Source organism: Hippoglossus hippoglossus, chromosome 20 (genome assembly GCF_009819705.1).
Source record: "Hippoglossus hippoglossus isolate fHipHip1 chromosome 20, fHipHip1.pri, whole genome shotgun sequence".
Lineage (NCBI taxonomy): Eukaryota > Metazoa > Chordata > Actinopteri > Pleuronectiformes > Pleuronectidae > Hippoglossus > Hippoglossus hippoglossus.
The window spans coordinates 5,167,298-5,192,743 of record NC_047170.1 but is presented as its reverse complement, the minus strand read 5'-3'; the positions used below and the strand labels follow the sequence as shown (position 1 = coordinate 5,192,743).

Below are 25,446 nucleotides of genomic sequence, written 5' to 3'. Positions count from 1 at the left end.
ACGTAGCTGTCCGGAGACCCTGAGTTTCATCTTAATTCTGCTAACCTTTTCTCTCAATTAATTTGACTTATTGTTTTTTCTCTTCTTCTTCTTCTTCTTCTTCTTCTTATTGTATTTTTTTGCCCATTATATTTATCAAGACTATTTGTAATAGTCATGAGATTGTTGTTGTAATAATAGGATTTGATTGTAATTATTATTTGTATTATTATCATTATACAATTATTTTAATTAAAAGATTATCATTGTTTTTTTTGTTTTTCTTGAACATCCCTCTTCATGTTCTCATCTAACAGTCATATTAATAATAATGATCATTATTAACATTATACAATTATTTTAAGATTATCTTTGTTATTATATTATATTTTCATGAGAGTCCCTCCTTATGCTCTCTGATAAATTATGATTGTACATGTATATACATGTATTCAGTATATTTACAGTATAAAAAAAATGTTTTGCTTTTATATATAGAGAACAACAGTCTCTCTCTCTCTCTGCTTTGTCATTCTGGCCTGTATTCACTGCTTTTGTCCTTCTATTGTTTTGTCAATGTCTTCTCTTTTGTCTTGCAAAGTAAAATAAGATAAAACTAGATCTGTATTTGGAAGCTTTTCACACACTGCATTCAAACCAATCTGTGACTTCTCCACGCACCATGCCATGTTTCATTTTGGGTTGTCTACGGCCATGGACAGTGTTTCCTTTCCCCCTCACCGTTACATTCCACACAGTTTCTTCTCTGTCAGTGTGGAAGACGCCTGTGTTTTGTTCGGGGCTGGACAGGAAGAAGGTTTCACAGAAGGTCCTTTTTTTTTTTTTACTTAAATTACATCTCGTGCACTTTCTTTGGTGTTAATTCTTGCTATATTGAGATTTGTGAATACGTTGATAAATTTGAGGTTTAACTACTTTGATAGCATTTCCTCCTCAAGCTCAAGTTAAGAGCAAATGGATAAAAAAAACTAGTGATGTAGCTCCGGGTTTGGTCCCTGGTTAACACTGAACAGGTTTTACAGTATCAAGGTCAAGACAGATGAACAACAACTTTATTGAGGCAAACACATTTTGAAAAATACCTAAGACTTTAAAATATGGCATTGAGATAACAAGACAACTGCTGTTGTGTTACAGAGGAGAAATAAAACAACAACGCTGAAGATAAAAGCAGGATTTCAGCATCAAACATGTCATTTAAAAAAAGAAGAGTCACATTAATGTAGACTGGTGAAATGACATGAAGAAAAGGGAATTCAAACACTTAATACAGTTTCCACAAATACAAACAAACTAAATAAACTCTTACTTGTATTAACACAAATGCTTTTTTTTGGTACAAACTATAACAGAAATGCAAAGTGAACTTGCCTAAATAAATACCAATCCCACAGGTTAGGAGCAGAAAAGTCATTGAAGAGATGCTGGAATTGTCTCTTTGTTAAATATGGTGGATCAGTGGGTGTTGACTCCTGTGCTTGCATTAGGATGTCTGAAATGGGCTGAAAACACAGCTAGGGGACGATCAGATCCTCTTTGAACATTTGGTCGTAGCAAAATACACATCACAAAAATGATCGGCTGAAAGAGTAGAGCATAAAAAGCCAAATTTGAAAACTAATCCTAAAGGAATGGAAAATGTAGAGGGGTTTACAGCATAGGTGTTAGTGACAGACCAGTGCTGCGACTTCAGTTTCTCTCAGTAAGGCAGGCGGTCCATATATTCCCTCATTGTCCTCCTGCTCACTCCGACAGCCTCCCTGTGCAAAGGGACATAAGCTCACTGACAATGACCCTGACCTGGAACAAAGTTCTTGTTGTTGCTGGTTGTGGCGCGGAGGCGATTCGGAGCCAGAGACATTGACATCATCATGTAAACCTATTTAACAGCAAAAGACAAGAAGAGGTTTGTGCGAGCGCATGTTCATGTGAGTGTTTGTACATGAGCAAAACCAGAGTCCCTCAAGACATCCCGCAGAAACAGACAGCACAGCTCCACGCAATCGAGGATCCTCCGCCGCTCTGAGGATTCACTGGATTTTGTGTCGATAGATGTCTTTCAAGGCTCGGAGCTCCTCAATCAGAGTCTTGTTTTGATTTTCCAGCACGGCCACGCGATTTTCGAGGCATTTGACGTATTCCTTCTTCTTTCGCCGACACTCCCGGGCGGCCTCCCTGGAAGCAACAACAACAGTAACCATGAAAAAAGGAGGCCACAACACCGTGGGCTTTTCTCCAAGATACAACAGAGAAATCATTCTGTCCTTGAGTCGGTTTAAGACGTCACATTACGAGACTTACAAAAAGGATGTCATGAAGCCAAAAAAGAAACAAGCCAATGATTTAGTAGTGAAGATCATAGTTAAATTATCATGTTGGAGGATGGAAAACATGCAAACAAAGAAAAGTAGGGGGCAACAGCAGCAGTGACACAATATTGTTTCCAGCAAACACAAGTCTGCAAGGTCCTAACAGTGGATCATGACAGCAAACTCACTCACACTCCAAACATATGTTACAGAGCAGATAATAGGCAGGTAACGTGAGAATTAGCAGTTTGAGGCTGCGAATGGAAGAGAATCATGAAGCTGAATGATGACAGGTTGTGGATCTTATCAGGACCATGCAATTATTGTCATCCACATGGTGTTAGAGTATTACACAGCAGACACAGCAGAAAAGGAGACAGGAAGAAGGGTATTTAGGCCCTTACATAGGGTGTCCAAGTCAATACTGATATTAACATTTGAGACTTTCATTGACAAAATAACACAGATTATTTTGGCGATGGTCTTCTGAATGTGTTTTTGAAAGGACTGTGTAAACTGAGACAATAAAACCAGAGACAATGCAGGGGCGGATCCAGAGGTAAGTGCGCGAGTTATCACTATATTGAAACACATGGAAATGAACACAGTGATTGGACCGTGTCCTGTCAGTAGTTTTTTGATAAACTAGTCATTTACTAACAATAAATATGTTTTGATTTTCTAAGTTTTTTTGAAGTAAACAATCTACTTGGACGAGGAATAATTTTCTACATTTTTTTAATGATGTGGGTCTTTGCTCAAAGCCAAAGCACTAACAGTAAACAGGGAATGACTTGAATGTGCACCTTGCTGAATCAGGAATTGTGCATAGATGTTGGACATATAATTGGCCCCTCTGTGTGGACCCTTTATGGCCCCTGATTTGGAAAAATCTTAGATCTGAGACAAACGGTCTTTACAAATGAAATACAAGGTTTTCCTTAGTGAGCTGGAGCCGCTTGTCCAGTAGATGGATTCCCTGTTTGAAGTCTTTATGCTAAGTTAAGCTAATCAGCTGCTGGCTGTTCCTTCCTCCTCCATTTCCATCTCATCTCGCTCTCAGCAAGAAACAAACAAGCGCATTTCCCAAAATGATCAAAATGATGATTCTATGCTGCAATTTCATGTAATGTTTTATAATTAATTTGAATTGGAGACTCTAAACTGACAGTAAGTGGCCATGTGGGAGTGAATGGTTGTTTGTGTCTGTATGTTGTAATGTGCGATATGCAATTGGCTCCAGCTGACCCCTTGAGAACCTCAAAAAAGGATTAGCACTATAGATAATGGGTGGATGGAATTTATCCATAAGGGGGACACGTTATTCATGAGTCACCATATTCACTGACGCCGATATATCTAATATAGCTAATATCAACAGCTAATGTCACTATGGCTGACTTCTCATAAGTGCGAACACTTCTCCTCACCTGTTCTTCATCAAGCGGAGCGCTCTCTTTTTTACGACGTCCTCTCCTGATCTCTTGGAGCCATGAGCGCTGGCCCCTGCCCCCCCGTACGGGAGGCTGGAGCTGGGTTTGTGCAGCTGGCAGGCGGTGAAGTCACCTGTGGAGCCTGGGGGAAACATCACATCACACATCAGATGACAGGGTTACTGGGTCTGTAAATCCATCACAAAGATTGTGTGTAGAGTCCTTCCTATGTAACTACTGAACCAGGTGCAAACCAGTGATTTACTAATCTGGGTTGCAACAGTCAAACTAAACTGATGACTAAGTAAAAGATGAAAGTTGCTGTTGGAAACATCTGTTGCATCCTTCTATAACGCAATCAATTGTGTAAACAGCAAATCACTATAGTCATCAGCTGTAAAATAAATTACATTACAATTTTAGGGGGCAAAACTTACCTGACAACACTTTGTAAAATGACTTTATTTTGTTTATTTAAACACAAATAGAGAATGAAAAGCATCAGACTGTCAAAGCATGTGATGACAAATGATTGGTTAATTTATAAGCTGTAAATCGTGTCTCTAATCGTTTTGGTTGCAAATTTTGAAACACAACCTTACTGGAGGATGTCATTGTCTGATTTCACAGTGATGTCATGATGACGTCATTCCTGCCATACAATCTATAAAAGCGTTCGGCTGCGTGCGTCTATAGTCCTGTGGGATGCAGACACTTTGAATGATGTCATTTTCTGACATCATCAAGACTTCCTCATGACACCACTTATCATATAACATCATTTAATGGGGAATCATTTTCCGGTCAACATCAGCTTTAGATACTTTTTATTTTTACTCATTAGTTTTTTGGTTTATTTGTTTGTTTGTTTGTTGCCATGTATTTTGTGAAGCACTTTGTAACTTTGTTATTATTAATATTATTTGCAGAGATATTATGAAAACTTTGGTTTTTGGACCACACACACACACACACACACACACACACACACAGAGAGAGAGACAGATGGGTGAAAACTACTCTACTGGCTCTGCTATGCTGGCATGCAGGGTAAATATGTGTCTTGGTGTTTGTCCAATTCAAATAGATTAGGATGTGTGGGAAATATGAGAGTACACTCACCTCACCAATATCATTTGGCAATTAGGTTAATGTTGTAAGCATACCATACTCGTCAATTATATTGTTGTTGTGAAATGCAGATTTTTCATTACGTGTCAGGCCAGATATCTGATAACTTCTTTTACTCATCAGTTAGATACTATTCGTTTTAGTACACATTTATGGGCTGGTGCACTGGCTCCATGTCATTCAGTACGTCAATTATTTTCAATTTAGTGCGAGATAAGACTAACATAGCCTAAACAATCCTTCTCTTAACCTTGTCAGTATGTTTTGTTTTCCATTTTTCAGCCAGAGCCTCTCGCTCATATGATCATAAATCAAGAGGATGTTTCTTGATTCCAAGTTAAAGTCAGTCTGATTCACTGTCGTTTAAATACAATAAAGATGTTCAAGATTTACGAGTTTTATTTATCCCAGGATTCTGTGCTGTGAAACTTTTAGTGTCAAATGAGGCTTTGTTGACTAGACAATTAGAACAAATACAGATAATAAGAATAAAGTGAGCACACACAGTTCTCCTCTCCCAAACTAAATCAACAAAATATGGTGATATGAAAGTGTGTGATGGTGCACTTCTTATCTGCGTCTCCTTCCCTTCACTGCCCCTCACATTCTAACACGCCAATGATTAATTCTGCGACATGTCGGAATCACAAAAAAGGAGCTGCATGTTCTCACAGCGCGCACAGCCACTGACGTCAACGCACATCGTATTCCCTGGTTTACATTTACATGTAGTTGCTGGGGGGGCCTGTTCCAGGAAAAGCAGTGACGTCAGCCACTGCTGCTATGTGCTGTGAGTGGGCAGCGCTGAAGCATTTCACAGAGAGGGAGAGAGTGAGAAAGAGTGAGAGAGAGGGAGAGAGAGAGGCAGCAGGCGTGTTGAAGGAGAGAGAGAGAGAGAGAGAGAGAGAGAGAGAAATAGCGAGAAAGGACAAGCAGAGGCAGTGGAAATATTTTCAGTGGACAGTGGAAAATGAAAGTAATATATCAACGGATCCTTTGCTTTATTTCAGCGGAGGCTGCTCAATATGTTATCATGAGGAACTGTTGCTTTTTTTAATGCTGGTTTGGGAGAAATTTACTGAAAAACATAAATAAATATGTCATGACTGAAAAGCCAATCGCAAAATAGCTGTTTTCAAATTCAAATACTCCTCATTTAGCTGACGTTACCCCCACAATACTAACCAGTGACTCTACTCGGTATTTCAACTATCTAAGAATGTTTTAATAAATAATAAAACAAGATTTTTAGATAAGTTAGTAAGGAAAAGAGATGATAGCAAACATACCTGTTTCTGTCTCATCCCCAGTTACAGCCATTCTCTATCTGCTCCCCAAGCTTTCCAACAGAAAGTGTTCCCTTCAGAGTCTCCTCTCTGACTGAGATGTGACCACAGCCAACTGCGCGGCTATGTGTGCAATTTACAATTAGAGGCATTGACATCAGCATGACATCACTGGCCTCCTGATGTCAACAGTATGCTTTGCTCTCTCTCTCTCTCTCTCTCCTTGACACAGCGCTATGAGTCAGGGGCTCTGATGTTTGTCTTTGGGGAGAAATTTTCTTGAGCTTGACTGGAGCACAACACTGAGGAGTGCATTTATATATATATATATATATGTGTGTGTGTGTGTGTGTGTGTGTGTGTGTGTGTGTGTGTGTGTGTGTGTGTGTGTGTGTATATGGTTTGTTGAAAATGGAAAGACAGCAGAGCTTTATTTGGACTTCAACAAACACACAACCTTTTTAAAGAATTTAACTTTGCTGTGTGAGCCAGAAATTTGCCAACATACAGTGTTTTTCAGTGCTAGAAATAGAAGTTGTATATCTGGGGGTGTACTGTATTACCACAGTGTGTATATACTGTATATTTATCCACTGTCACGGCAAAACATAATCTCTCAGCAGATTCACCTCACACTCAAAGCTCAAGGAGGTGGTGCCCCCTACAGGCATTATAGAGGTAAAAACCCGAATTGTGTTAAAAGAATATGATGATGTCCCATGTTTGTTTGTAAATGTTCTGTATAATGTCTCAACCATCTGAGGAGACACTGACTTTAGTAAAAGTAATAAGTATTAAGTGTGAAATACTATGTGATTTAGATCTGTTTACTCTGAAGGTTAATTTAGCTTCATATCAGTGTAATATTTCACCTGATATTTACAGAGATGATGCATTAAACCCTGAGCAACTCTTCCTATCATACCTTTTAGCTTCGGTGGGCTTTCAATTCATATGTGGGCCCTTTTGTACACACAGATACTTGGTAGTACACAAGGTTGGTTGCAATCATGGCAATAACAACGTTTCTACTCTCTTTTCTGTAAAACATTGCAATCTACTTATTACGATATTATTCATAAATTGCAAGATAAAGCTCTGAGATCAGATTAAGGGCAAAGTCACTAGCATCTTTGCCCTGGTAGAAGCAACAACTGTGATTGTTGTGTTACTTTTACAACACACACACACGTGTGTGTGAGTGTTACCAGGTAGAGGCTGTGGTGTTTGCTTGCTGACCACCACCATATCCTGCAGCGTCTGTGTTCCGTCAGGATGGAGCTGAATGTGTATCACTGGGAAGGTAAGAGAAAAAGAAAGGTCAAGTGTAATATTACTGAATTAGGCTACTAAATTACACAACCCATGCTGCGTTTATGGGGCGATATTAACGTTTCAACTTTTTTTTACTACATGATATAGATTTAATTTTGTATAGTTTATGAATAACCATTTCAAACTCCGCTAAAATGGTGTGTTAAAATCTGTATCTGTATGCAATGCTATATGTAAATACCATTATACTGCATCCCTGTTTGTGGGACTACTTTTCTGATGTATAAATTGTCTGAAGTGACATTGATCTAGTGAACAGAACCATGGCTGTATGATAACATTGATCTATGTTTGTTGGACGTGAATTTACCTATAAAAACTGTGTTAACCAAAGTGGTGCTGGTGATTTTAAATGTTTGCCTGCCTTCTAGTGGTCATAAATTGTGACTGCAGCTCTAAATTATTTCAGTAGTCACTTTCTACTTGCTGCTTTGTAATTATCATAGTTGGTATTATGTATTTCTAGCCCAAGTAGTGGTAGTACTATTAGTAAGAGCAAAAGCTTCTGTAGCAATATTAGATCCGTAACAGCTTAGTGGTGCTGAAGGTATTAGTCTGTGAGTTGCACAAAATTCTATCATCAGCCATTGATTTTGTGGGTAACTTATGCCAGCAGAAAAACAGTATAATATTGAAAGTGTAATTTCCCATTTGAAAAACAAGTGGACAACAAAGACTGGCCTTAGATGGCTCCCTGTGGTTATTAGGTAAAGCTTGTTTAGTTGTTGGTTAAGTTTGTCAAGTTGACAACACCATCAGCTAAATAGAAGGATAGATGGATAAATAGATAGATAGATAGATAGATAGATAGATAGATAATCTCACCCTAAAAAGGATAAGCAGTATAGATAATGGGTGATCAAGGATATTTAATAATAATATAATAATAATAATAATAATAATAATAATAATAATAATAATATACCTGAGGACCTGAGAGTAACTAGAAGTTTCTTTAGCCTGGCCTTTTATTAAATATGGTTAATAGATATATTACTTTATTACCTCTATGTTTTAAATTGTATTCAATTTAATCTCTACATTGATATTATTGGTCTGTGTTTTTATCCCATTTATTGACTTTTATTTCCCGTATTTATTGTAATTTTGTCATTGTTGTTATAGATTTTAAATTCGATTTTATGGAACCACATCAACAGCATTTTTATTTGTTCACGTCAATTCTTGGTTCATCCATCAATTGTGAAGCACTTTGAACTGGACTAACCTCCATGAAACGTGATATAGAAGTTTGGAATAATAACAACAGCACCAAATAAAATAATAATAATATCGATAATAATAATAATAACAATGCTAGGATCAGTGGATAATTTCGGTCAAGCTTACTGACATTTTTGCTATAAAGTGACGATCTCATGCTACATGCTGGCTAGCTCAGTATAGCTCATTATAACTGTTATGTTTTACCTGCTGGGAGAAACCACGAGCGACGTTCAGAAAACAAAAACATTCACAAAATACAAAAAAACGTTAGTTAGTTAAGCTTTAGTTATAAACAGAGACAAACTATTATAAACTGCGTCTGTCGTTAGCATAATATTAGCGAGCAGGTAACCACGGGGAACTCTGGGTAGTCTCTCTTTCAACGATTCTGATTGGCTGATATTTCTACCACTTATTCCTATTGAATAATGAAATGTAATATCTCTCGAAAAAGATTATGTTTGTTTAAGGCACATTACTCACATTATAACTATTACATATTTGAATGATGAGCTGATATTTTAAGTCATGTCACAATTGGTGTCGATTTCAGGGAACATTTTACAGAACTTAAAAATAATAGTAATAAATTAGCAGATTTTCAACTGAGGTCAAAATGTTGACATTTTAAATTAAACCAGTGACAAAATTTATTAAAATCCGGTGAAAGTCTGTGGTTTATTATTATTATATTAATATATTATTAAAACTCACTTGCTAGGAGGTTTCCGTAGTTTTGGACGATACCACTAATACATGGGTGTTCCGATGTTTTGAATTCGAGTGTTTTTGGCCTTAATATCTGCGGTAGACATAAAAATCACTTATAAGATTTGTAATGGAGATCTCTCAATGGCACTTCACGAAGACTAAGAGCAAAAGTGCTGCTCGGCTCATTTGGGTTTGTCCTCAGTGCACCCCCACCGTGTAGCGCAGTGGTGTAGGCCATGAGGTAGGGGAGACCTGTGAGACAAATCAAGCCTGTGACAGCGGAGCAACTTGAGTTTTATAACAAGTAAATACTGTTCAGAGGTACGTGATCTTCAAAGTACACACTTAGCCTCAGCCGCCCGCTTCGCTCGGCAGCAGCGCCGCGTCTTGCCGAGCTGTCAGCGCTAATGTGCGGCAAATGAAAAGAAGATGACCATTTGCTAGCGATAGCCGAGCAGCCGTTAGCTCCCCTGCTAGCCGCTAGCTGGTGCCTTGAAACTGCTGGGGGACCCGAGCAGGAAGGAGTAGCATTTAGCTAGCTGGGAGCTAGTTAGCCCTCGTAGCTAGCCATCCTATTTTGGGATTGGCATCCCGCAAGCTAGTATCCTTAATTTAGCCGCATGTATCATGACTGGCGGAGGGCTGCTCTTTGACTAACGCTAACGCTCCCCCGGTGGAACGCGGAGATCGGCGTGAGTGGAGCGGCGAGCCAGCAAAAGTGTGAATGATGATGTTGCTGTGTTTTTCTCTGACGTGAAACCAACTGGTATGAATGACGAGAGACAACACAGGGCCTCGGTTCTCCCCCTGGCAGGTGATCTGTGATTTGCCTGACACACATGTAGAAGTTGGTGGATGTTATTCCGGGCAGCGGTCTCCCCCGGTAGATTACACGGGATTGCCGGCTGGTGGTTTGTCCCTGTGTGCTCGCTGGTGTTGCCCCCGTGAACTTGAGCACAATGTTGATCTCATCTGTTGCTGCCATTGTAACGCGAGCAGCTGTTTTGAAGCAGGCTGTTTATCACTGGGCTCGTGTTTGTGTTGATGTTCACTTCGCCGTATGTCCCGGCAGCTGTGCAGTGCACTTGCTCTGGATTTCTGCTCTTTTCCCGACCCTTTTGTAATGTCAGCCTTTATTTTGAAAAAAAAAAGAATCATAAAACTCCCCGTTTAGAATCACTTTTGGTTTCCATAGCAATTGTTGTGTGTCCTCACTCTTGTATCCGTGTGTTTCTGTTTCTCCCAGGGTGGAATTGTACAATGTCCCTAAAGCCGCGGGTGGTGGATTTCGACGAGACATGGAACAAGCTACTGACGACAATCAAGGCTGTTGTGATGCTCGACTATGTGGAGAGAGCCACGTGGAATGATCGGTTCTCGTATCCTTTGAAGCACTTGCTCTATAATAGAAATTTGAACTACTACATAGTTTCAGTTCAGTGTTGATGATAGGAAGTCACATGGCTGCTTACAGTAAATCAAGTGGCCTGCATTTGTGTGAAGCTTAATATATTTGACTTTAAACACCTAACATGCACTATCCATCTTAGTTTAGATATTTAGATAACAATTTTGATATTGAATATTTTAAATGTCAGTATAATTTTTTTTTAGAGTTACGGTTTTAACTATTTATTTGCAGGAAACTACCAACTTAGAAACGCACCACGTCTTTATAAACTGTATATGCACATCCTGTTCATCCCTATTATTTATCCTGAACTGTCACAACAGGGACATTTACGCCTTGTGTGTCGCGTACCCAGAGCCTTTGGGGGAAAGATTATACACAGAGACCAAGGTGTTTCTTGAGAATCATGTTCGGCAGTTGTACAAGGTAAGCACTCAGAGACGGTCTCCAGTGGCCGCAAAGAAAAACACTTTGTCTTCCCCTCACACTTTCCGTGTTTGTGTGTATTTCAGAAAGTTCTAGATTCGGAGGAGCAGGTTTTAGTGATGTACCACAGATACTGGGACGAGTACAGCAAAGGAGCTGATTACATGGACTGCTTGTACAGGTAACTTTTATGCCTCTTAAGGCCTTTTCCCCCACTTTATATGCTGATGATTAAGTATGGTCTTTCCTCTACTCCACCTTTTTTTTTTTTTTGTAAAGAGCAAGTTGAAAACTGTGCAAAATACAGCAGAACTTCACTTTGACAGTTTCATGATTTTATTGACTTATTCTCAGTTTATAGCCTGACAATATGAGGACACGTTTTCCTTAAATGCACAATTATATGCAAGTTGTCCTTTTGTGTTGTTTGCAAAGTAAAGAATTAAGGCTACCTGGTGCCGAAAGTAGATATATGTTTGTTATCTACTGGCTGCTGGTTGTTGTCTTTGTGTGTCGTTTATGTATAACTTTTGCCATAAGATATATGTGGTGATCTTTAGAAGGGCTAACTTACTATTTCAAGCTGTCTTCGTGTGTGAGGGTCCATAAATGCAGAGTGTGCTAATTCTATCCCAAGCCACAATATTCCGTCTTACACTTTTTGTTAACTTCTTGAAAGTATTGTGTGAAGTGTCTGCAGACATTTGATGTGTCCTGATTTATTCTAAATCAATACACCCTTGGAGAGCGCTCAGATCTATTTTTATGTGTACTTCCACCCGACTGCCCGTGTATACTTACTTTGTCATTTATTATTGTCAGCGTGAGCAAAAAAGAAAAAGCGAGGCTCTTGGCTTTAGCGGTGACATAGCAACGTTCAGTTCTTAAAATAGAAAGTTGCTTATTATATTTTAACAGATCTCTGTATTCATTCTACTGTGTGTCAGTACACTGTGAAACACAAGGCGTCAACTGCAATAAAACCACACTGTTAAAATGTTAAGTCACACTTATGCTGTCCAGGTTTCAAGGGTCAACACTCGCTGCTCTATGTCATAGCTGTCATTTAACACTTGCTGCTGGTGTATTGTGCTCGTCAAAACGTCAGATGAGTCTGAGTGTGTCTGGTATAGGTGTGACATCGACATCATTTAAGGTGGACTGTATCAGCCAGCCTCCGAACTGTGACGGTGTTTGGCTCCGTACTGCTGCTGACTTACACCAGAGATGTGTTGAAACACACTTTCATTGTAGGAATGTCAACATCAGTGAATTTGTCACACAAATTATTGTCAGTGCAAAATGAGCCTTCCTCATATTGATACTCGGGTTTGCTTTTATAAAACGTCCAGCGAGACAGACACTTGTCTTTCCGTCAAAGCTGCAGTAAGTCTGTTCTTTCAGCTGCTGCATCTTTTAACTTTGTCTGTGTGCTATGTGATGTGGTTCTGTGCAGGTTGTGCATACTGGGTTTACCAGAGTATTTCGTCAGAAACAGCTACCTACTGTGGGTTGATGAGCGCAGTGTGAGACAACTACACAGTAAACATGTGGACTGTAAAACCAAAACAATGTGCTGGAGTGCGCCATTGAGCTGCAGTCTTGGGTGTTACTGATTGCAATGCTTCCATCAACTTCCAAGTAGCACAAAGTTATTTTGGTTACTATATCAAAAATATAGATGCGTAATTCACAGATTCTGTTAGTATTATCTGAATAACCTTAACTGATATGAATTACCAGTGCTTGTTAAATAAACTTAGGACTTTTAACTGGAAATTAAGAGTATTTGTATCAGCTGATCTCTGTAATAACAAGCTTGGTACTAATGTTGGGTCTAAAATCATGAATGCAACCCATCAGTACCACTGTTTACCAACGCCTGCTGGGAATCAATTCTGTGTCACTGAAGCATGAAAACTGATATAAGGAAATAATATATAATTAAATAATATCAATTATAGGTAGTCTATTGATGGATATCCCTTTGTCTGGAATGCCATATGAAAACACCTGCCGTCGGTGTAGATATTTTACTATATATATAATATAATGGGAAAAATAAGCAGATTAATCCATAAAAAAATAATTATTAGTTGCAGTTGAATACAAAATAGTTAAAGAGCTCCACCTCAATGCAACTATAACAATAAAACCTATTTTTACATAAATGCACAATTATTAATGATCCGTTTCATAGCAATCAATTAATTAGGGCCCGAGCACCAACAGTGGGGAAGGCCCTATTGAAATTGATATGATTATTCTTATTCTTATTGTCTGCCAAATGAATTGCCTTTTTGAGGGCCAAAACATGCTTGAAAACTCACCAAACTTTGCAGAAAATTCAAAAGTGGTGAAAATGTACGTATACTGGAGTAATTTGAAATGGGCGGGGCAAAGTGGCTCAAGAGCCCCCACCTCCAAATGCAGCCACTTACTTCCTCACACGGTGTGACCGTGGTGTGGTGTCAAAGTTTGATTACACCATCAAAACACAAGGTTGTTGTATCTGTATAATGTCAGTGTCATTGGTCATAGATTAATACGATCTGAAGCGAATACATACGTATTCTGGTGTCATTTGAAATGGGCGTGGCAAAAAACTGCCCTAGTAATAGATTTATTATTTATTCCTTTAAATGAAATGCATTTTATATATTTATTTAATAACTTATGTAATATATGATAGTACAACAGTCACAGTTTTTTCTGCATTGAGTACTTTGATTTTTAATACTTACACATTCTTACTTATAACAGAGCAAGTTTTACAGTGTGGTGTTGACAAATAATGGTGCTACAGAGAAAATATAGAGGTAATATTTATCAAAAACAAATTTTTATTGTTAGGTCAAGTCAAGTGAGAAAAAGATGTTTAGTTCAAAGAGTGTTCAGTGTGTTATAAAACAAGCATTTTCACTATGATGTTCAAAAATGAAAGGTTTTTCCATAAATGCCTTCATGTCTGCCCGTGGTTCAGTCGACCTGGACAGTCGCTTCGCTTTTATTACTTTGACGCCACAGAGTGAGTAACCAAAGAATGAGCGTCTCACATCACCTCTGTGGGTCATTGAACTCAGTTTGCAACCGGTGGCCACTGGCGGCAGTATTGTTATGTTATTAGTGTTTCTTGAAGCACACACTTGATACATTAGATGATGTCCACTTCAACTCTGTGAGATACATTTGATATTTTATCCCCTTCCCATCTTTTTAGGTATCTCAACACTCAGTTCATCAAGAAGAACAAACTCACAGAAGCAGACCTACAGTACGGCTATGGAGGGGTGGACATGAATGAGCCTCTCATGGAGATTGGAGAGGTACTCACTCACTCACTCACTCACTCACTCACTCACGCTGGTATAAACCTTTTCTCCTGCACATTTACTTCCACCAAACTTGTTAGATACAAACCAAGAAGCTATGGATCATTGGGATCCAGTTCCCAGGTCAAGATTTCACATCACACCTCCCAACTACACTGATCTGCTCTAGGGTTGTCTGCCGTACTGTGATATGCTGTTTTATTTTTGTTGCAGTTGGCGCTAGATATGTGGAGAAAGCTAATGATCGAGCCCCTGCAGACTGTCCTGATCCGGATGTTGCTGAATGAAATCAAGAAGTATGTTTCTCACACAGGCGGAGCCACGAGACACTTATTTTCCAAAATCCATTTGTCCTTATCTTGAATCCATAATTAATGTCTCATTGTAGTGGTAGAGATAAACGATGTAGCTCGTGCAGTCCTCTTTATTTCACGAATTTGGATTTCATTAGTGCAAAGTCTGATTTCCAGTCCTACACTATTAATATCTGATCATCTAGTCTAATTGGGCTGCTGTGTTTAACCTGTACTTCCCACCGTATTAAAAAAAGGCCGTGCTCAGGGATTCTGTAAAAGATTCATGACTAACAGCCGCTTCCCTGTGTTCTCCAGTGATCGTTGTGGAGAGAACCCCAACCAGAAGGTAATCCACGGGGTCATCAACTCCTTTGTTCATGTTGAACAGTACAAGAAGAAGTTTCCACTAAAGGTGAGACAACAAATATTACATTCTCAGACTATTTGTTTGGTGTTTGTTGAAGTGGAGTTTTTCTTCATTCAAACAGCATTGACGTTAAAATCCAAAGCCACAAATATTAATTGTTTTGCATCATCCACAATGGGGCTGACACTTTTTCCCAAAAATTAAGTTGGAACCAATTTGACACGACACACAATTCTTTCAAATCTATTGTAATACCCCACTGCGCGTGTGTGCAGTCAGAGGAGGTGGAACACTTGTCTGCGGTGCCTCCTCGGCTGCTGCTAAGAGGGGAGATGGATTAGTTGTAAAGCAGTTGAATGGCACAGAGACGACAGACCATCTTCGATCGTTACTTTGCGTTACTTTTGTTCTACGGCATTGAACCCAAAAAACGTCCAGATGCTTTGGTTACACGATTTCCTGCTCAGGATGGTTTTGGTTGTGTCGTGTCCCCGATGATTGACATAAGAAGAGACTGAAACTGCAACTTGAAGGTTGAGCAACCCTCCCCACGTCCTCCATTTTCAAAGCATAATAACTCAACACTACTGACTTATTTTACTGAAAGATAACCCCCCCACCTCCGTTAAAATTTGGAATAAGTGTCAGCCCTAATCCACAAATTGTACTGTCTATTGAGCATTCATATGCCATATGCGTTTTCATGTGTACTAAATCCCATGTGTACCACATCCTTCTTCCCGCGTTGCAGTTTTATCAGGAAATCTTCGAAGGGCCATTTCTGTCAAAAACAGGGGAGTATTACAAACAGGAAGCCTCCAATCTACTGCAAGAATCCAACTGCTCACAATATATGGAGAAGGTAGGTCAGATGGAGACATAATCCAAGTATGTGGAATGTATGGATATGTGGCTCAAACTGCCATGTAGGGCAGTTTTTTGAGGTGTGTGTGTGTGTGTGTGTGTGTGTGTGTGTGTGTGTGTGTGTGTGTGTGTGTGTGTGTGTGTGTGTGTGTGTGTGTGTGTGTGTGTGTGTGTGTGTGTGTGTGTGTGTGTGTGTGTGTGTGTGTGTGTGTGTGTCACATCAGGGTGGTTTTAATCTGAGTATTAGCTGGACTATTAACCCGCTAAGGCTGCGATCACAGACCTCTGGGCAACTTCATCTGCCATGACTGATGCTTACTCACTCTCTCTCCCTCTCTCTCTCTCTCCGTGATCCGCTTTCATTCATTCAAATCAGCAATAATCAGATTTCTCTGATAGATTCATCCCTCCAGCCTGTAAACAGGATCATCATCAAAGCTTTACCAGGCACTCGGGCCGTGTACTTTCCCTTCCTGTTTGATCTGTCACTGTGTTGACAGGTTCATATGAGCATTGATCTAACGTATGACAGCGAGAGAGCAGCAATAGACTCTATGGTACAGTGCGGTCTCATCCAGTCGGGACAGGCTCAGACACTGTTGCTGATCTGACCCAGTTTTACGGCAGTAGGGAGGCAGCTCTCTGCGTCGTCTTATTTAGTTATCCTCGTTTACATTGTGCTCAAGACTGTATGGAGATCAACAAATAACAAATGCTGCCTCATACAATCGACAGCTAGGATTTGACCGTGTTTTTTAAACCTATCCTACATACCAGAGGGAGGGATGCAAAGTTAAAAACTCAAATTAAAGCTAAAGACAGCAACACACCACCTTTTCTTGTTCTCCAAATTGGTTATGAATGAAAAAATAGATGTGATTTATATATATATATATATATATATATATATATATATATATATATATTGCATGCGTTCATAACTCATCATTCATTGACTCTACAAAGATTCAATGTTTTTTGAAAGTAAAAAATCATTCCACTACATTTCTTCTTCTAAAAAAAGGGGACATGATATATAATTGCCTTGTTGCCATCCTGTTAAATTTGATTCAGGGGTCTTGACATTAAACCAAAAGTTATCTTATCTTATTTGGCCCCTTTTTTTCACCTTTCTCGTTCTCCTCCAGGTTTTGGGGCGATTGAAAGATGAAGAAGTGCGATGTCGGAAGTACCTGCACCCCAGCTCCTACGCCAAAGTCATCCACGAATGTCAGCAGAGGATGGTGGCCGATCACCTGCAGTTCCTGCACGGGGAGTGCCAGGACATTATTCGGCAGGAGAAGAGAGAAGGCAAGTCTGCCACCGTCCTTTCTTGCCTTATATCTATCTTGCATGAATGAAAGAAGTAAAACATGTAGTGCACACGTTTCTCTGTAGAGCTGAGATCAAACTATGGTGTTGTTTCTGTCCAGACATGGCGAACATGTACACCCTGCTGCGGGCCGTGGCCAATGGGCTGCCTCACATGATCCAGGAGCTACAGGTTCATATTCACAATGAGGGCATCCGAGGCACCAGTAACCTCTCTCAGGAAAACGTAAGTGGTGCTGCAGCGTGCATGCCTCTACTTGCACATTTGCATTTACACAATCATGTGTTGTCGTTTTTTTCTCGGTACCTGTTAGAGCTTGAAATATCTGTTCTTGAGTTACTGTATTTACTTTGCTTTGAGCTCAGGTTGTTGGACTGCTTCAACTTTAAAGTGAAAATTAGATAATTTTACTATAAAATGACGAGGGAAACTGTGATCTTTTCAGTTTTTCAGGGATTGAGAGGTTGTCCAGTTATTTTCACTCGTGTAAAACAATTTTGTCTCCGTCTCTCCTCTGTGTACTCCAGATGCCAACCCTGTTCGTGGAGTCAGTGCTGGAGGTTCACAGTAAATTTGTTCAGCTCATCAACACAGTTTTAAATGGAGATCAGCACTTCATGAGTGCACTCGATAAGGTATTCAAGCATCATTGAACAACTTACTCATAATGGTCACTAGATGTTTAAAGTAATGTTATTGGAAAATTCCCTTTTCACAGTACATAGTCTGTTATATATCAAGGTTTCTGCAGGGTCTCAAAAATAATCAAATTTAATCAGCTACATTTTAGGCCTTAAATACTTGAAATCTTAAATATGTTAAAATATATCGTACTTCAGTTTTGTCTGGTGGTAAAATTATTATATGACAGATGGCCACAGTCTAGATGATATATGGGAAACACTGGTCTTAGACTTTAATTATGTTAATGTTCATTTAACACTACTTTGGTCGCACTTAAAAATTTGTCCTAACTTTTAAAAAGAAGTGTTTTGCCAGCCTGTATAGTTTGTAATATCTCCATGTATTGTAGTTCTTTCTCAATGATGGCGATATTGGCACGCTGTAATAAAACTACAAACAAGACCAATGTGGAACTGAGTCTCTAAACACCCCCGTCAGAATTCATACCAGTACACTTGGCTTCGCTGTGGGAGTCACCGTGGAAACTTACTGTGTCTGTTGGTAGTTTGCGAGATAACAAATTCGGGCGGCAATGTAAATGTGTCTGGTATTCCTTCATATCTGTCGTACCTGACATTAAAAAAAACCTTTTCTGAAGAAACTCAAATATAACGTATTGAATCCGACAGAAACCTTGATAAATGTGTACAAAGTATAATTAAGTTCTTGTTATTTTTTACAATAAATAGAGTTTGAACACATTTGTTTGTTTGATTTTTCTCTTTCTCAGGCTTTGACGTCTGTGGTGAACTTCAGGGAGCCCAAGTCCATCTGTAAAGCCCCTGAACTCGTGAGTACTCACACTCACAGAGAGACACACACAGACACACACACTCACAGACACACACACACTATTGTACACAGTGCCTTGACCGGGTCATGTCCCCCTCCTGGTGTCTCCTTCCAGCTGGCGAAATACTGTGACAATCTGCTGAAGAAATCTGCAAAGGGAATGACGGAGAATGAGGTGGAGGACAAACTGACCAGTTTCATCACAGTGTTCAAGTACATAGACGACAAGGACATCTTTCAAAAGGTGACGAGAAGGCCCCCCGGTGCTTTTTGATACTAGTATTTTAACATCTTGAGACGTTCTGATGTTACAGACCTTGACTCTTCTCTTTGATTCCCACAGTTTTATGCCAGAATGCTAGCAAAGCGGTTAATACATGGTTTATCATTGTCGATGGACTCAGAAGAAGCCATGATCAACAAACTAAAGGTAAATCTAAAGGTGTATGTATAAACTAAGACTTGTGTAATGTCTGGCAGAACATTCATTGTGTCTGAAACTTAAGTAAGAGGTGGATCCAGTCCAAGACGCAGGTGTGACTCTTGCTTGTGATCTTCTGTCCGTCCACAAGAGACATGCTCATACAATTCTCCACACCTCTCTCTCCTATTCTTTCCCTTCTTTTATACTCCTCCACATTCTTGCTCCTTGTTCCTCATCCTGCAGCAAGCGTGTGGCTACGAGTTCACGAGCAAACTCCACAGAATGTACACAGACATGAGCGTGAGCGCCGACCTCAACAACAAGTTCAACAATTTCATCAAGACGCAGGAGACGGTGGTGGACCTTGGCATCAGCTTCCAGATCTATGTATTACAGGTGAGGAGGACGGAGGCGGAAAGTGTTGTTTGTTTCTAATGCCACAAAGTTATAGCCATTAACATACATGGGCTCCTCTAAAGATCACACAAGACATATACAATTAATGTATAACACAAAGATAGAAATGCAGAAAAACACACAACGAGGCATCAGTCCTGAAACCTACTCCTTTAAAATCCCAACTGATACAGACACAAAAGACTATTTAAATGTGTTCGATTAAAAACATGAAGCCATGGAAGGAAAAGTCACAGATATTGATTGACGTTTACAACAGCCAGGATAGGAAAGAAACAGACTTACCAAGAGACACAGAATGTAATCTGTAAATAGTTATTTATTAATTTCATTGGGACTTAAGACATATTCAGTATCACCTGCCTGAAGGGAACAGTTCACACTGAAATTGCAGTGATTCTCTTTACCTGTTAAACTTTGCACACAGACATGTGATTCCATTACATTCTATGTGTTTCAGTATAATTGTGTAATGTTGAATGTACAATATGTTTATAGGCTGGAGCGTGGCCCCTCACACACGTCCCCTCCTCCACATTTGCCATCCCCCAAGAGCTAGAGAAGAGCGTGCAGATGGTGAGTGTGCTTGTTGTTGTTAGTGACAGTAGGTTCCTATGGATTACAGGGGCATATTTTAACTCCAATTCTGTCTTCTCCTCCTTTTACAGTTTGAATTGTTCTATAATCAGCACTTCAGTGGGAGGAAGCTGACCTGGCTGCACTACCTCTGCACAGGTAAAGGTTCATTGATGCTGCCTTGACGAACAAGGAGCGTCACTGCCCGTGTGCTTCCATGAGTCCTTTCTGTTGGCATTGTTGTCAAGCAATACATCCACTAGAGGGCAGCGGACTCTTACGGTCTTCCACTAATGCTTCACTACTGTCTAACTCACATTTAATTCCAATTCCAATCTCCTCCCAGCTGTTCTGCAGTAACGGGTGAAGTATCATATACATGCGTCTAGTTTCTCTTCACAAAGTTCCGCCAGTCTCATGTCTCTTCCTCGTGTCCTGTGGTCACTGCCCCCCATGATTTTCTGCGGTACCGCTACGTTAAGTCAGTTACAAATGCCGACAAAATTAGCGCAGAGTACGGACAGAAGGCTCCGTACACGTAGATACATATCTAACGTTGAGCATCAATGGAGCTAAACACAAACACATTTTCTTAAAGACAAATCTTGCATTACATCAGCAACAAATGGCGGTTTTCTCCTGGAATCCTTCAGTAACACACGCAGTAGCTGAGCAAATACGTGAACAATAACATGACCCACGCTGCTGGTTAAACAGCAAGTATATCGCAGGCCTAAAGCTCTAGATTTGAATAATAAGTAAGATGGTTCAGTTTTGCGTGTCACCCTTCAACTGTGTTCCCCCGTCCACCAACAGGTGAGGTGAAAATGAACTACCTGTCCAAGCCGTACGTCGCCATGGTGACCACCTACCAGATGGCTGTGCTGCTGGCCTTCAACAACAGCCAGACGGTGACGCACAAGGAGCTGCAGGACGGCACCCAGATGAACGAGAAGGAGCTACAGAAGACCATCAAGTCCCTGCTGGACGTCAAGATGCTCAACCACGACTCGCAAAAGGTCCGAACGGCCGAGTGCAACTAATCTTCAGTAGATCCCACAGAGTTTTGACATCTAATTCTGAATTGGCGTGTTAATGTTCCAGAGAATGTGTGGCATGTGTCCCCCTTCCATCCCTACCCACCCACTAGCAAAGGTGACTATTTAAACACAGGATGTCTTCCCCTCTTTCAGGAGGAGATCGAAGCAGAGTCCACGTTTTCACTAAATATGAGTTTCACCAGTAAAAGGACAAAGTTCAAGATCACAACATCCATGCAGAAAGACACACCACAGGTACAGTTATCCGTCCTTCTCAAATCCTTCCTCGAGTTTCACCGTTACCCTGTTATTTGGCAGCGAGGCCGACGTGTCACATGTCTCGTCTGACGTTTTAGGAAATGGAGCAGACGAGGAGCGCCGTAGACGAGGACCGCAAAATGTATTTACAAGCTGCTATAGTGAGAATCATGAAGGCTCGCAAGGTGCTCCGACACAACGCCCTCATCCAGGAGGTGAGTGGAAGCCGTCTCATTTTAAGACCTTTGCCTTGATTTCTTCATAATTTGAGGCCCTGATGGAGACGAGCAGGTGAATAGCTCGTGCATGTGCCACTCAAAAGGATTTACAGGGAATTTGGTAACATGAGCTGGGATTAGGTTTGTATTGGAGGGTGGTTGGAGGCCAGGGCACAAAAACAGCTTGTACCCTTGGCCTAACAAATGTTCTCTTTAAATAGACGTATAAAGTAACAGGTGATCAGAAGATGCAGGTAGAGGACATTCCGTAAACTGATCATGTGCACGAATGAATCTGTATAGAGCGACTCATGCACAGGGCATGTGAGGGGTAAATTCCCTGGCGGTGAGGAAACACTGTTGTGACAGAGGGTTGAGTTAGGAATGATGTTCTCCACTCCTGGGACCATGTTGGAGCATGTTAGCAGTGCATGCATCGCCTCTTAGTCAGCTGACAGCTACAACCCACACACATGCACGGGGATTCTTCACTGTGATGGAGGCATATTTACAGTTTGTTTATCACGTAGTTTCGTTTCCATGTCACCCTCTATACTACTGCCTCACACTCTTTGTGAACTTTTAAGGTTAACTCATAATGGTAAGATGTATAGGATTTTTAGTAACTATCATATTAGAAGCATTATGGCACCAATTAACAATTATTTTTAGTATCATATAACCTAATTAGTATTTTTTTTGGGGACAAATATTAAGTCTAAATGCAACAAATACTCTAAACCCACAGAGATGCTTCTTTTTTCACACGTTAGCACTTTCATTGTGAGTACATTAGCGTGCTGAGGTTAGCATTTAGCTACAGTAATACTGTAGATTGCAGCTCGGGCCGCAGTTTCCCATCCAAATCTGACCAAGCCCCAGAGAAAATTAGCGGAGCACACAGTAAATACTCCAGTTTACATGACTCTTTAATTAAAAAAACATTATTGTTATCCATTATAATATGTAAAAATAAAAATGTGTGCAAACGTGATTCTATCTGCAGTAGATCTATGTGTCAGTATTTTTATTTCCCTGTTTGCAGTATTTTTATTTCCCTGTTTGCATCCTACATAACTGTTGTCTATTGTTTCTCGAATCCTTGCAGGTCATCAATCAGTCCAAAGCCAGGTTCAACCCCAGTATCAGCATGATCAAGAAGTGCATTGAGGTGCTCATCGACAAGCAGTACATCGAGCGGAGCCAGACGTCGGCAGACGAGTACAGCTACGTCGCCTAGACAGAGGGGTTGAGCCATGGGGCCGCCTCCACACAAACACTCACCTGTGTGACTGACTGGCAGATACAGGTTTAAAAGATGAAAAAATAATCAAAGCAACAGAACAGGCTCATTCATTCATTTAGGTTTTGGACTGTCGCTGTCTGCTGTGACGCCGCACGGTGAATAAAGCAGGACTGGTGCCTCCATCTTGAAAGAAAAACGACAAGAGCGTTCATCGTGTCCTGTCAGACAGCCGGCTGACGCCACCACCCATAAGGCCCTGCTCCCAGCCCCCACCCACCTTCTGATTTTAAGCTGTTTACAACATCACCAGTGCCACGCACCTGTGCGTCAAACGAGAGAAAAAGAAAAATGCCTATGGCGGTTTTGAGAGGAAAGAGCTGATAAACATACAACCGGAAATAAAGGAGAGAGTAAAGAAAAGCGGGGGGGAAAGTTAGCTGTGACATCAATGACACATTGGTGGCTTCACATTAAAAAAAACATGCTTTCTTTTCTCACATTTGCAGTTGTCGTGTGTTTATTTTTCTTTCTTTGTTAAATGTACTGAAGTTAGGAAAAAAAATATTGTAATAAAACTGGTATACTTACTATTGTATCTACTTTCAAATGTAAAGAAAAATGAGGTGTGACAAACATGATCATGCTGCTTGTCAAATAAATAAATAAAAACACTGAAGGGTTTTATTTAAACATTTCTGGTTTCATATTTGTTTGTCAGTGAATATAAACCCTGAGTCTGAAATGTTATTATTCACACATTTGCATTTTCTCCTGTGACATTACAATCATGTACAGTAAAGATCATAGTTGCCAATTGGTAGCATATAACTTTTAATTCCCTGCTATTTAACATTTATTAATAGAACATAGATATGAGTTAACTATGATTTAATAACTTAACTTCCATAATATTTCAGCATCTATTGATATGCAGTGTTTCAATTATAATGAAGACTTGTTTTTATTTTTTTAGAATTGTGTGTTAATGCTTTGTCATGTTTATACAGAAGCTTTTACTTATGAGTTAATACATTATTAAACACTTAGATTTTCTTAAAGCTATAACATGTTATTTGCTGTTTGTATGCTGCTTACATATGTGAAATAGTGACACCACAAACATGCTGCTAAACCCAACATCATAGATGAGGACCTTAAAAGTAAAATATTAAAACATTTCCCCACATTCATCTCTCTGTATAAGATCAGATAAGATAAATTTAGACTTTTTTTAATACTGACGGAGGAACTTGTGCCAGCAGTAACACAGTAACAGTACAATGAAGCAATAGAGTATTAGGTATAAGAAGAAAGTGAAGTGAAAATAAAAGTATGAAGTGTAAAATAACAGAAAGTAAAACTATAAAGTGTAAATGCAGAACCAGCGCCTAATAAAAATAAGTTACGTGAGACAGTAAGTAATTCTACACAGAAAGTAGTAAAATGGAATATTGCACATGATACTAAACATAATATGATTCTAAACATTGTACTATTGCACATTAAAAACAAAGTAATATTGCAGGTAGTGTTAGTATTATTTTTCTAATATATATATTGCATATTATATTGTATTGATTACTGACATAACTTCTCCATTTCAATTGTCATTGCTGCTCCCTTCATTTCTATCAGACATTTTCTAATGTATAAATAATTTAAACATTGACACACCTTTCCATTATGTTAAAACTGTTTCTTTTAATCAATGTAAATATTGCACAACTGCAAAACGTTAGAAAAAGAGGGGGAGCCTCTGCTTGACACCTGCCCCGCCCCCTTCGGTGACATCACCAGCATGAAGTCATGTGATTTCAGTCACATGATGTCCATACTAACTAAAAGTATGATTCTGTTGGAACAGGAAGTAAACAGACTGGAGCTGAGGTGTCCCACGTTATCCTGAATCCACCGTAACATTGAATTAATCATTAAATCTAAACGTTCCCAAGTGACGAGTGAACAATTCTGAGGTGGGATTATTTAATAAACAGATTCCAGGGTGTAAACAAGTTTGAATTCACTTTCGATACGCGCCATATTACAGCACCTGATCGTGACGTCACTCGCACATGCGCATGTCACCGGCGCGAGGTTGTGTTGCCAGGTAACTGCAGCTGTTGAGCTGTCCTGTGTGCAGATGTGTCTCCTCTGTGAAGGAGATAGTCACAACGTGCTGGATCAGCTGGTTCCAGGAGCAAAAAGCGCTGACAACCATTTTGTTTTCTCTCCGTATTCACCATATATTTTTTAATGAAATGAACTGAACGCAACTGAAACGCTAAATATCGTATAAAACATGTCTAATCGCACTTAAAACTCATCTGACT

General features: G+C 39.8%; 2 protein-coding genes across 4 annotated transcripts; one reads left to right on the top strand and one right to left on the bottom strand.

Moving 5' to 3' along the window:
- Window positions 1-1,085: 1,085 nt before the first annotated feature.
- On the bottom strand, window positions 1,086-9,055 carry LOC117753994 (cAMP-responsive element modulator-like). 2 transcript variants are annotated; one of them, XM_034572600.1, is made up of 4 exons: window positions 8,926-9,055; window positions 7,368-7,454; window positions 3,740-3,884; window positions 1,086-2,175 (listed from the first exon to the last, which is right to left on the bottom strand). In XM_034572600.1, the coding sequence occupies exons 1-4, from the start codon at window positions 8,966-8,968 to the stop codon at window positions 2,031-2,033; spliced, it is 420 nt and encodes a 139-aa protein (XP_034428491.1). In that variant the 5' UTR covers window positions 8,969-9,055; the 3' UTR covers window positions 1,086-2,030. The 2 variants fall into 2 exon arrangements, with proteins under 2 accessions (XP_034428491.1, XP_034428492.1); XM_034572601.1 differs by lacking the exons at window positions 7,368-7,454; window positions 8,926-9,055 and adding an exon at window positions 6,163-6,339.
- A 509-nt stretch (window positions 9,056-9,564) lies between these two features.
- On the top strand, window positions 9,565-23,806 carry cul2 (cullin 2). 2 transcript variants are annotated; one of them, XM_034572598.1, is made up of 21 exons: window positions 9,565-9,753; window positions 10,679-10,811; window positions 11,167-11,269; window positions 11,356-11,450; window positions 14,490-14,595; window positions 14,815-14,897; window positions 15,213-15,309; window positions 16,016-16,126; window positions 17,277-17,439; window positions 17,562-17,686; window positions 17,989-18,096; window positions 18,876-18,935; window positions 19,053-19,181; window positions 19,281-19,367; window positions 19,605-19,757; window positions 20,277-20,354; window positions 20,447-20,513; window positions 21,171-21,373; window positions 21,548-21,649; window positions 21,751-21,867; window positions 22,979-23,806. In XM_034572598.1, the coding sequence occupies exons 2-21, from the start codon at window positions 10,693-10,695 to the stop codon at window positions 23,108-23,110; spliced, it is 2,238 nt and encodes a 745-aa protein (XP_034428489.1). In that variant the 5' UTR covers window positions 9,565-9,753; window positions 10,679-10,692; the 3' UTR covers window positions 23,111-23,806. The 2 variants fall into 2 exon arrangements, with proteins under 2 accessions (XP_034428489.1, XP_034428490.1); XM_034572599.1 differs by having other exon boundaries at window positions 9,651-10,124; window positions 22,979-23,803.
- The last annotated feature ends 1,640 nt before the right edge of the window (window positions 23,807-25,446 follow it).

What these genes read in the sequence shown, in the direction of transcription:
- LOC117753994 (XM_034572600.1), bottom strand. Translation starts at nt 8,968, where the DNA reads ATGTTTTTGTTTTCTGAACGTCGCTCGTGGTTTCTCCCAGCAG. An exon ending in CTCGTGGTTTCTCCCAGCAG is followed by an intron (nt 7,455 to 8,925) that starts GTAAAACATAAC and finishes TTACCTTCCCAG; the next exon opens with TGATACACATTCAGCTCCAT. An exon ending in CTCCGCTTGATGAAGAACAG is followed by an intron (nt 2,176 to 3,739) that starts GTGAGGAGAAGT and finishes TGTTGCTTCCAG; the next exon opens with GGAGGCCGCCCGGGAGTGTC.
- cul2 (XM_034572598.1), top strand. Translation starts at nt 10,693, where the DNA reads ATGTCCCTAAAGCCGCGGGTGGTGGATTTCGACGAGACATGGAACAAG. An exon ending in TTGCTGAATGAAATCAAGAA is followed by an intron (nt 14,898 to 15,212) that starts GTATGTTTCTCA and finishes TGTGTTCTCCAG; the next exon opens with TGATCGTTGTGGAGAGAACC. An exon ending in GCTGCACTACCTCTGCACAG is followed by an intron (nt 20,514 to 21,170) that starts GTAAAGGTTCAT and finishes GTCCACCAACAG; the next exon opens with GTGAGGTGAAAATGAACTAC.